Raw genomic sequence first — 12,437 nt, 5'->3', positions numbered from 1 at the left:
ATATGGTTTACTCAATAATAAAGTCCCCTACCTTATGACTATTTATTATGTCTTTTAATCGAAATACAACATAATAAGTACTTTTAAAGCGATTATCTTTTATTTATTATGAAGTATCAGTCCCATCGTTAATTTTCCGGGTTCAAACAAAAAGCAACAATAGTTCCTATTTCCAATTATTATTATATTTTTGTTTTTTCGCTTATTTATAACAATAATATTGATTTAAAACACTTATTTAACCTATATAATAACCTAATAACGTTGTTTTCATACGTTTATTAGTGAATTAATGTAGACTTTAAAACGATCCACGCACTCCATCTAGTGGTGCTTTTTAAATAATGCAACCGTGGTTCCATGAGTACGAGAAAACTGTTATTTTGTGAATTTTAGGCCTCAATATAAGACTATTATTCACGATATTCACGTTAATCAGTTTCACATATCGTTTGTGAAGTATTACAAATTTTAAAACACATGACATTCGCTTCTGTTTGGCATTAGGATTATTAAATAAACGCAGTTTTGAACAGATTTATTATAATCATGCAGCAGAATTCAACATAAGAAAAATAATGTTATAAAAATGTGCTTTAAATTAATTAAATTTGTCTTTAAAAGCAAAAAAAAGTTGCTTGTCTCTGTACTCTTGCGAGATGATATTCCTGTGTGGGTTGCAGTGAAGAAAGAGAGTTTATCCGAGGAGGAGGGGGAAGAGGAAGAAGAGGACGATGACGTGGAGAAGGAAGTGAAGGATTCTCTGGTGGAGGAGATCCTGCAGCAGGGGGACACGACCATCATCTACCCTGAGGCCCCAGAGGACGAGCAGAGCCCGGCCGAGACCGGAGGAGCAGATGAAAATGGTGAGAAAGTAGTTAACGGTCGTTGGATTAAAATGAATTAATGTGCAAACGAGGAGAATAAAAAGGCTGCACAAGTGACTTCTTCATGTACATTTCAATACAGGAACTGATGCAGAATCAAGTCACTAGTTGTCACATCCTATATTTATATGAAAGAAAAACTGATCTGTAAAACTATTTATTATTTTCTTCAAATTCTATGTTCTGTACACTTGTAGTAAAATATTTACAATAAAAAATGTTTTTTCCAAACGTGTTTCCACAAATGTTACATTTTATAAAAAAAAACGTTTTTATTAAATATATTTAAAAAGAAAGAATAAACCCAAAAGGAAATTAAGAAGATCATGTCAAAGAGCAGAAAAATATTTACAATATATTTGATATATTATGATTTTAAATGAAAAAATATAATTTAGAATCCAGGGAAAATAATCTATCACAAGCATTTCAGATAATGATAATGTAATGAATCTTGGAATCGAAAATACTTTCTTGTATGTATTCTAAATGTTTTAAACAGTTATAATAAATAAATAATGTCATCATTTTTTTATTTAAATATTAAAGGATCTGTTTTTTCGCAGGAACGCCGGATTCTTTCTCGCAGCTGCACGTGTGTCCGTTCTGCTCGCGCGGCTACAAGCGCAACGCGTCTCTGAAGGACCACATCAAGTTCAGGCACGAGACCAGCGACGACAACTACAGCTGCTCGCACTGCAGCTACACCTTCACGTACCGCTCGCAGCTGGAGCGCCACATGAGCCATCACCGCGGCAACAAGCAGCAGGTGAGTCTTCGCCGCCCAATTCAACTTCAATTTTGAAGAGAACATTTTTAAGTTACACTCAATAAAAACCAGGGCGGTGTATTAGCAAGCACCTAGCGATATGTTACGTGTCATGTTACAGGATGTTATACAGTGATACTGTGTAGTAACAAGAATATATGTGTAGTATTGTTGAGTACTTGACTCTGGTGTTGCAGAATTTACAGACCACATGACTCTTGACGAAGTCGTAACTGCTTTCATTTGTTTTCAAACCAAAATATGTCCAAACATCAGCTTTAAAAGCTGCTAGTCGACTGTATCCTCTTGTCCTCAGTCATCGCTGGGATTTCATTGTTCCTTTAGTTGTGGAGGACATAATGACTGCTGCCATTTACACGCCATAAGTTTAATTGCAAAACAAGAATGAACAAACACAGTGAATATTTGCGTGTTAATTCTTTAAAGAAATAAAATTGAAATTTGAAACACACTTTTTAAGACTGTAAACCATAAAAAAAAACCTTGATTAAATACAATGCCATCTGAAGTATAATTGCAACACAAAAATTAAGAAACGATGTTTGCATGTGAATTGGAAAATTTAAAAAAACAAAATATTTATTTTATACACGCTTTGTTGAAATATAGTTTGTTTTGCAAAATAAAGTACCATGACATTCTATTCTATGTTAATCTTTGTATCCTTTGTCTTTGTTATTTGTATTTGATCAATGTTCTTTATCTTTAGACTTAGATTGGGTCGTCTTGTACTTTATTTTTATAGAAACTTTGTTCTTCTTTTTTTCTTTGTGAAACTATCACCTGCTGTGAACTTGAAAAAACAAACAAATTTCTCGAAGGGGATCTCCAGAGGGGATTAATAAAGTCCGTCTAATGTTTGTTTTAGAACAGTTTGCATTAGTCCAGTCGTCAGCACTAACAAAAGCAGCGACGCCCAGCGACATCTGTTGAATTCAAACTCCCCAAGCACATTAACACGTGAATCAGGGGTGCTATGTTTGGCGACAGGAACACCTGGCCAGGTGTGACCTGCACAGCGTCGAGAACGAGCCGCTAACGACGTCTCTGGGGTTTTAAACCGGAGACTCTGTAGAAGCCTCTCGAGCTGCTCCTCAGTAGAACTTTCCCCCCCATCTCTCCGTATGACAACAAGGTACAGGAAATACTCTTTAGCTCGACAACGTGTTATGATTGTAAAGCGATCGGGATAAAGACGCTTCTTAATGACATCACAGGAGATCTTCTAATTCAGACGTTCTTAAAAATGGAGTCACTCTTTAATTTAAAGTTATATGATTATAAAGAAGAAGACACCGAGCCAGACAGACCACTGAGGAGTTCTTGGACCGAACGTGACAGTTAGACAGTAAAGGATAGTTCTAGTTTACTTTGCTAGTTTAAACATGATCGTCCGTGGGTGTGTGTGTTGTTACCCTCTGTGGGTGAACTTTAAACCTCACGCTCTTGCTCCTCCTCTTCCTCAGCATCACGTTACTTCGACGCCGACCACCATCGCAGGGACTCGTAAATTCAAGTGCACAGAATGTTCCAAGGCCTTCAAGTACAAACATCACCTGAAGGAGCATCTGCGCATCCACAGCGGTGAGTTTTTCACTCTTTTGTTCTTCTTTGTTCCCTTTATTGAACTGTAGCTTATTATCTTTTATTTTATTTTATTTTTTTATAAATAGAGGTTACTATTACAGCAATGTTATTTAGTTTCATTATATTTTCGTTAAAATAAAAATAAAACACAATGTACTTTTACCATTAAAAACGCATGAGAAAATGTTTTATTTTTATTTAGATCTACAATTATCTGTATCCCTAGAAATGTTGAAACAAATTGCATCACTTTAAATTATTAAAAATATATTTATATAAATACGGTTGATGATTGAAATAAACGAAACAAAAGACCCGATCTTGCGATGTCAACGTAGTTATTTAATAAAGGTTGATTCAAAGACAACCACGTGATCGTTACACATGTGTCCTTCCAATGTGGCGCTTCGTTCGATCCATATCGAGACTTTTACGCAAAATTATGCGCAATAAATGGAGGCAGTGCAAGTGTATGGTTCACACGAAGTCGTTTGATCCACATGTTTGCCCCGAATGTTCCGAAAGAACCGCGTAGTTTGGACCAACGAGTGTTGTTTTTAGCATCGCTAGCTAAAGCTAGCAGCTACGGAGACGTAATTTCCGACGTCACTTTGAGACATAAAGATAACAAGAGTTCAAAGTAAGAGTCCGAGTATTAGTGAACGAAGTTTTTTTCACAACCTTTATTACATTGTGACATCATTGTGTATAGTTTTCTATTTTTTAAATATTTAGATAGATAGATACACTAGCAATACAGACTGTAATTCATAAACATAAGAACAAGAACAAAGCTTCTATAAAAATAAAGAACAAGATGACATAAGTCTAAAGATAAAGAACATGGATCCAAGACAAAGACAAAGGATACAAAGATTAACATAGAATAGAATGTCATGATACTTTATACTTTCACTCCTGCCCCCAAACTCAGAATTAAAAAAATCTAATAACACTAGAAATGAAAGAGTCCCTGAGTCTGTTAGTGTTGCATCATGGGTTCATGCTCCATCGGCTTTTCACTGATGACAGTGTTCAGAGGATGATGTCATCATCCATGATGGACAGTAGTTTGTCGAGCGAGAAGATTTCTTTTTCTTTTTAAACCTTGATAATTTCTCCCCCACAGCTTTTAATATTAAAATATACTACAAATACATCTTAACAACCCTAAACGTTTTAGTTCAGTATGTTACATTTACATAAACAATGTTCCTTTGGCTCCTTCAAAAGTCTTAAATGCATTCAATTCATGAATCTAAAAATAAAACCTTAGTTTTGATTACAATTTCTTATATTTCACACTTGAAAAATGTGATATTTTACATTAGTTTTCAATCAACATTTATATTTATTTACAAAAATATTACAGATTGAGACATGGGAAGATGTAAATTAGATCTTCAAGGTTGAAAAATGTGACTTTTAATCATGGATGAAAGTGGTACCAGTAAGTATTTTGTGCAGTGGTTCTTCAAAATGAGCAGATTTTAGAATATTATTAAAATCTAATTATTATTGGATTTTCGAAAAAACGTCATTAGCTTAAAATTGTATGTTTATTTTGTTTGAATTGAAATATGGACACATTTTTTTGCAAAAGCTTTTCTATTGATGTGGCGTTTCTTTTTGGTTAATTGTTATGTTGGTCTTAAATTTAATTTCAAATTGTATTTAAAATAGTCTTGAATGGAACCAGGAACCCTGATAAAGGTGTGACAACATCCAGAACATTGATTGATGTGTGTTTTCTGTCTCGCAGGTGAGAAGCCATACGAGTGTTCCACCTGTAAGAAACGATTCTCCCACTCGGGCTCGTACAGTTCCCACATCAGCAGTAAAAAGTGTCAAAGTCCTGGATCCAACGACGTCACCAGGACGTCAGCCCCTATGTTAGCCGCCCCCCTCCCGGTGCCGCCCGCCGCCATCTTGGTCCGAGAGAAAGTGGACAGCAAACCTCTCCAGGAGCAGCTGCCCGTCACCCAGATCAAATCGGAGCCCGTCGAATACGAGTGCAAGTCGGGGGCGCCGGCGACGTCTGCCGCCACCATCAAGCTAGTCAACGGCGGGACGACGCAGCCCACGGTCGCGGCGCTTCCTCAAGGCGTCGCCATGGTGCTGCCGACCATGGGCCTGATGTCGCCCGTCAGCATCAACATCAGCGACCTGCAGAACGTGCTGAAGGTGGCGATGGAGGGCAACGTGCTGAAGCAGGCGCTGGGCTCGCCCAACGGGCTGCTGACGGCGGGGAAGCAGGGCATCGTGCTGCAGCAGCCGCAGCAGCAGATCATCAGCCTGCCCGCCTTCGTGGACCACGACGGAACCACCAAGATCATCATCAACTACAGCATCAGCCCGACCGCCGCCACCACGCCCACCACCCAGCCGGCGCCGCTCATCATCAAAAGCCACCTGCCCGTGCCCCCCGCCGTCACCACCGCGGCGGCACCCACCCCTAGCAAGACGGGCACCACGCCCGAGGCTGCCGACCTGAGCCGGGTCAAAACGGAGCCCGAGGCGGCCTCAGACAAATCGACCCCACAGACTTTTGTAAACACTGTAAAGATGGAGTCGGCCGAGACCGACGACGGCGGCGAGTGTTCGCTCTGCAACGACTGCCCGGACGACCTGGAGGCGCTGCACCTGCTCCAGCACCGGAAGGCCGCCAACGGCGAGGCGGTGGACTCGGCGGCCCTGGACCCGTCCTTCGCCACGCTGCTGAACGAGGCCGGCGTGACGCTGGACGACCAGCCCGTGGACGACCCGCTCCTGCTCCTCAAGAAACACTTCGCTTCCAACGCCGACCCCAACGAGGAGGAGCTGGAGGAGGTCTCGGAGTCGGTCCGCATTCCTCTCGAGGTGGTCCGGAAGTGGTTCGTCAAGAGGCGGGAGAAGAACCAGGTCTCCAAAGGGACACCATCGGGTCAAGGTGGAAAGAAAAAATCAGAAGCCACAAGCACTTCCCCGTCACTGGGCGCCAACAAGGTGGTGATCAAGACCGAACCAGAAGACCCTCGGGACTCCCAGGCCGAGCCTCTGGATCTCTCCCTCCCCAGGGAGATGTCCACCGCCATCGACGACAAGTCGCCCCTCAAGCTCTCCTGCCTCACCAAGGGGCATCTGGACGGCAAGACCATCTTCGTCACCACGCCTCAAGCGGGCAAGCCTATCAGCATCGTCTCGGCCGCCCAGCTGCCCACCCTGGTGGCCATCGCGGGGCAGGGCACGGTGGGCTGCCTCGGCACCATCAACTCCATCAACTCCTCCGCCAAGAGAACCATCCTCATCCCCCAGCTGTCCTACAGCTACGCCTCCACCTGCAGCACCACCGGAGCCAAGACCGTCGTGCTCAACGGCCACAAGGTCAGAGACGGAAGATCCTCCCAGAAGGTTGTGTGTAGTTGTGTGTCTGACGGCAGGATTTGTCTTCTGTAGGTGGAGAAGAAGTCCGACAGCAACTCGGAAGCGGCTTCGCCGACGCCGGACGAGCAGAGCGACCAGGATTCTCCGTGTAAGAAGCGGCGACTGGAAAACGGCATCTTCTCCTGCGACCTCTGCTCAAAGGTCTTCCAGAAGGGCAGCTCCCTGCTGCGACACAAATACGAACACACAGGTACTAGAACCATCAACTAGGACTCGCACCTTTTCACACATGTTTCAGTGAAGACGACTTTCTTGTCAAGAGTTTATACTGTCAAGTTAAACCTGGTCAACACTCTGAGAGACTCGCATCCTCTCTTCAGAGAAAAAAATGGGTCTCATAGATAGACAAATAAACAAGTCTAAAGATAAAGAAATAACAAAGACAGGAGGATACAAAGATTAAAATGGAATAGAATGTCATTATACTTTATACTTTCGCTTCACTCCTGCCCCCAAACTCAGAATTAAACAATCTAATAGTACGAGGAAGGAATGAGTCCCTGAGTCTATTAGTGTTGCATCATGGGAGGAACATTTGTGCTCCATCTGCTTCTCTGTTCACTGATGACAGTGTTCAGAGGATGATGTCATCATCCATGATGGACAGTAGTTTGTAAGTAAGTAAGTAATTTATATTTATATAGCGCTTTTTTAGACCAGGGTCACAAAGCGCTTAAACAATAAAAAAAAAGAATATATATATATATATATACTCAAAATATATATACTAAAAAGATCAATATGACACCGAGAAAAACACAGGTGTCCCAGAAATTCAGGGAAACGCCTGCAGGAATAAAAAAGTCTTCAGATGTTTCTTGAAGGAGTCAGTAGATCATCAAACACAGAGATGGTTTCAAAGCTTAGGAGCAACAGTCTGGAAGGATTTCTCTCCTCTGGTCCTGAACCGAGACTTAGTTGCTAACTGAGACTTAACCGACTTGCAAACAGGGCCGGGTCTAGGCAGGGGCAAGAGGGGGCCTGTTGTGCCCCCTCAAACTTACATGTAAGTAAGTAAGTAACAGCACTATGCCCCCTCAAGATTTGTGGCTGCCCCCTCATACATGCCTGTCTAGACCCGGCCCTGCTTGCAAAGAGTTTTTGTTCTTGTGTAATGAAGTCTTTAGGACTCACTTAGATGTGTAGGACTCAACTGTTGTCCATGTATAAAAGATAATTTGTTTCGGCCAATAGAATCACAGAGATTAACTTAACTCACAACTTTAGTCAAGAGCTCCACAGTAAATGTCAGATAGTTGTGTTTTTCATCTGGAGGACGATCCATGACTCGCGTGTCTCTGTGTCTCAGGGAAGCGACCCCACGAGTGCCACATCTGCCTGAAGGCCTTCAAACACAAGCACCACCTGATCGAACACTCGCGGCTGCACTCGGGCGAGAAGCCGTACCAGTGCGACAAGTGCGGCAAACGCTTCTCGCACTCGGGCTCGTACTCGCAGCACATGAACCACCGCTACTCGTACTGCAAGAGGGAGGACGTGAGCCCCGAGCACGACTCCGGACCCGGCTCCATGCAGCCCGAGCTGGGGGGCAGCCCGGCCGACGGCTCGCTGCTCAACAGCTGGACCTCCATGCTGCCCCCGCAGATGGACTCGGACGGGCGGGAGACCGAGGAAGAGGAGGAGGAGGACGAGGAGTACCTGGAGGGGGACGAGGCCATGTGCATGGACGACATCCGCGTCGTGCAGGTGGACGACGGCGAGTGCGAGATCTACGAGGAGGACTTCGACGAGGGGGAGGAGCCGGGGGAGGTGGTGGAGGTGGAGATGGGCGAGGAGGACGAGGAGGAGGAAGAGGAAGAACGATCGGACTGTGAACCAGATTTGGACAAAAGCATCAGGGAGCCGGACGACGGCCAAACCCCCGACGCCAAATGAAACCTCCCCCGGACTGGTGAGTGGTACTCCGGCGCCGCCTGGTCCAGAACGGTCCACTACTGTGTACAAACACCCCGGCGTGCCTGAAAACGAAAAAGAGAAAAAAAAAACCCAACATTTTTTTTTTTCTTCTTCTTGTGGAGTTTAACAGAAATATCAGTGTTTAAATTGTTTATAGAAGATTTTAAACTTTGTTAGTTACTGAGACGGTTGTTTGTTTGTCATCGCGTCAGTGTTACTAACCTCTAGCTCTGTAAAGTTATTTCTAAAAAAAACCTTTTTATTGCCAATATGTCTCCGAGAATCAGTATTTTATGAGTTCTACGAACAAACCTGTGCACTACAAGTGTTCCCGCGCGGACACAACGTACGCCCTTCAGTGTTACTCGCGTGTTCCCGCTAGCAACACGTCGTCGACTGTGTAGCCTTTTTGCTAGCGAGCGTTTTTAGTTTTTGACTGTTAGCCTTAAAAACGAGGGGAGGGGAGGGAGGGGGAGGGCCGGGGGGTTGTGACCGCGACTTCAGTATCACCAAAATTAGACCTATCAGGGAAGTCAAAAAGCCAGCAGGGGGCGTCTTTGGCTCAAGAGAAAAAACCCATGCGAGTTTTGTGTGAAGCCGCGCGGCGCCTCCAGCCTTATGCAAGACCGGTGAGCTGTTAAAGTGCCATTGAACAGTGTTTCTCTCACGTGTAGCCACTGCAGCGTCTGTTACCGACGTTCACTCAAGTTTGTTCCCACGCGGGTTCACGACGTCACCTTTCGTCAAAATCACCTTCACATGTTTTTCTGCTTGAAAATAGTATTTCAACGTTTTGCACCTGGATGAAGAAGATGAGCTGAACCGGAATTTTTTTTACATCCAAATAAATTATTGGGAATTTTTTCCAGGTTGTCGTTAAAATGTATTTGATATGAATTGAGAGGAGTTTCTTAACTGGAGGACAAACAAACAACTGGATGAGTAGTGACCCCTGAGGTGCACCAGATTTATGCAAGAAGATCAAATCTCTTCCACTACACAAAATGCATGCAAAAACTGACCTTTTCAGGTCAAACTGTAAATGTCATATGTAAAGATTTTTGTAAGAATTGAAAAATAAAAAGAGGGAGGAGCAGCGACCCCTGTGGGTCACCACATGAGTCCTCGGAGCAAGTTCTTTTCATGTCAAATTATAAAAATAAATCCTAAAGAAAAGATGCACGAGATTTGACCCCTGTGGTACACCGCATTTTATAAGAACCATTTGAAAAATAAATGAAATGATGTAATAAATGTTTTAAATCCCTGATGATCAGTCGACAACATTTACATTTAAAATAAATGATTACAGCTAAGTAGTCAAAACCCTTTTTACTAACTAATCAATTAAACCACTTTTTAATTTTTTTTTGTATTCCTCTGTTAGCTCAGGAATTCAACAAGCTGTTATGATATATGTAAATGGATCTGACACAAGCATGGATCCCTGTGGTGCACCAGATCCTCAAAATAATTAAATGAATTAAACTAGTTAAATGAAATATTGTATTATTATTTTGAGGAGAATTATAACTATCCATATACATTTTTATAATCCATCAAATAACAATTTATTTGAATGTATTAAAGTTAAAATAAAAGTGACATAAATATTGTCTGAAATGTAGCCAAAAAACATTTAAATGAATTATATCCAACACATGCAATTTTAGAAATAAACTCCTAAATTTGGGGAACAAACCTGAGTGAACAGTTTTTGTGTTACCAACCAGTGTTTTGATGGTTTTTGTACCGTTCATTTTGTTGTCAGTATTAACTTCACCGTTTGAGTTGCTTTTTCATATTTATGTTTGTATTGTTTTTATATTTTCTGTCGGGTTATTTATTACAGTGTAGTGAACTTGTAGTCGACTTGATACGATAATATATTTTAGTATGAAAAGCAGCCACGAGTCAAAACTTCCCGCCGAAGTGTCGACGTTTAAAAAAAAAAGAAGAAAAAGCTATAAAAAGCGTGTACTCGGATCTGTTGACGCCACACGTGTGCATCTTTGTTATGAAGCTACTGAAACCCTGTGATTTTAAAAAACGCATGTTTTGATGAAGGATCTTGTGATGAAGACGTTGCTCCTCTTTTGTTTTGTTTTTTAATGAAGCCAAATGTTTATTTTCTGTGCCAACCTCCAGAGCTGCACCCGTCTGTCGTCCCTCTGTACTTCCACGCCCTCATTTTTCTATTGTATTTAGTTCTCTCCATTTTTATGACTCCCCGTCACAATAAAAGTATTATGACGTCACCCCTGAGTCTGTTTGAATGACATTTTTAAATAATATAGTTTGTTTATATACTGTATATATTTTGTTTGTTTAATATATTCAAATATTTATAAATGTTGATTTTAATGCGTATTTTTATTTACAAAGTATGAAAAAATGTGGACAAATATCCATGTTTAATGTGTTTTGAAAAAATACTCACAAAAAGTTTGAATTAAATATTTAAATTAAAAGTTAAGCTAGTAAAAAAACCTTTTATCCCTCTATTATTTCTTTTATCTGTCTGTCTGTGAGGGAATATTTTAAAAACAACTGTTTTTATAGCATATTTTAACATAAAATGTATTTAAAATGACATATAGCACTATACAAATAACTTTAGTTTATTTAGCTTCATTTAAACTTCAGTACACTTGATTTTCTTCTGTAACCAAATATATAAAAGTGTTATTTTTCTTAAGGATCTTCAAATAAAATAAATGAAACTTTACCCAACATGCGATAATATTTACTCCTATTTTTATTTCATGATTTCCTTTTTAATCTTTAACAAATAAAAGCTAGTTTTCCATCATCTTAAGGCTCCTTTTATTCGACCTTTCTTTCAATATGCAGTACGTTTATCCACCACACGGAGGCGCTCGTATCTCGCGCCCAGCGAGTGGAATCGTGAGGTCACGTGATCATCACTCGCTCATCCGACCCGTCAATCATCCGTTCATGAACTATTTAATTCACCCATCTGTCCATCCGTTCCAGAGCACGTGACTTCTTCACCCGGCCGATCACGTGACACCCGTGACTAAAAAAACCCACTAGTGACCGTTGACCTGCAGGGGGCGCCAGAGCTGCGACACATCTTCGTTTTAAGACGAACCTGCGACCGTTGAGGAGTGATTGCACGATGACGTCACAGCTCCTCCTCATACTTCTGGAACGTTCCCTCGTCAGCGCGCGGCTGGTAAATATTCATGTATTCGTCGCTGCAGGTTATTCATCAATTCCACAGTAAAGTAGTATTTGTTCGACGCTTTTACCGCAAGAATCCATTTACATTCATTACAATCACAAAGAAATCACTTCCACAAACTTCGAGGTTTATTGTTAATTCAGCTGCGCGCGAGCTTCATTTTTATCACCAGAGAAATACCACGAAAAACACATTTACGTGGAGAGAAAACACGCAAAAATGTATTTAACTGTCAGAACACGAAGGATCAGAATCAGGTTCTAGTGTCACCATTTTTTAGATCATTATGAAAATAGTTAATTAGAGGAAATCGTGACCAGGTGAAGACAAATAAACTTTTTAAAGTTATATTTAAACATTACTAAAAACTAGACCATTGTATCCTCTTGTCCTCAGTTGTGACTGCTTTCATTTGTTTTCAAACCAAAATATGTCCAAACATCAACTTTTAAAGCCACTGGAGTCACTGTATCCTCTTGTCCTCAGTTGTAACTGCTTTCATTTGTTTTCAAACCAAAATATGTCCAAACATCAGCTTTAAAAGCTGCTGGAGTCGACTGTATCCTCTCGTCCTCAGTTGTAACTGCTTTCATTTGTTTTCAAACCAAAATATGTCCAAACATCA

General features: G+C 41.3%; 1 protein-coding gene across 3 annotated transcripts in view; it reads left to right on the top strand.

The window, feature by feature from the left end:
- The window catches only part of LOC148063970 (zinc finger E-box-binding homeobox 1-like), a 44,566-nt gene extending 33,704 nt beyond the window's left edge, over positions 1-10,862 (top strand). For all 3 annotated transcript variants that reach the window (XM_087810449.1, XM_087810451.1, XM_087810450.1), the window contains exons 3-8: positions 684-866; positions 1,454-1,656; positions 3,144-3,261; positions 5,027-6,627; positions 6,700-6,877; positions 7,997-10,862. In XM_087810449.1, the coding sequence (XP_087666575.1) occupies positions 684-866; positions 1,454-1,656; positions 3,144-3,261; positions 5,027-6,627; positions 6,700-6,877; positions 7,997-8,583 (2,870 nt within the window). In that variant the 3' untranslated portion in view covers positions 8,584-10,862. The remainder of the gene's footprint in view (positions 1-683; positions 867-1,453; positions 1,657-3,143; positions 3,262-5,026; positions 6,628-6,699; positions 6,878-7,996) is intronic.
- Positions 10,863-12,437: the final 1,575 nt, after the last annotated feature.

Source organism: Callionymus lyra, chromosome 16 (genome assembly GCF_982586985.1).
Source record: "Callionymus lyra chromosome 16, fCalLyr1.hap1.1, whole genome shotgun sequence".
In the NCBI taxonomy this organism is placed as follows: domain Eukaryota; kingdom Metazoa; phylum Chordata; class Actinopteri; order Syngnathiformes; family Callionymidae; genus Callionymus; species Callionymus lyra.
This window is presented reverse-complemented; position numbering and strand designations above follow the sequence as displayed.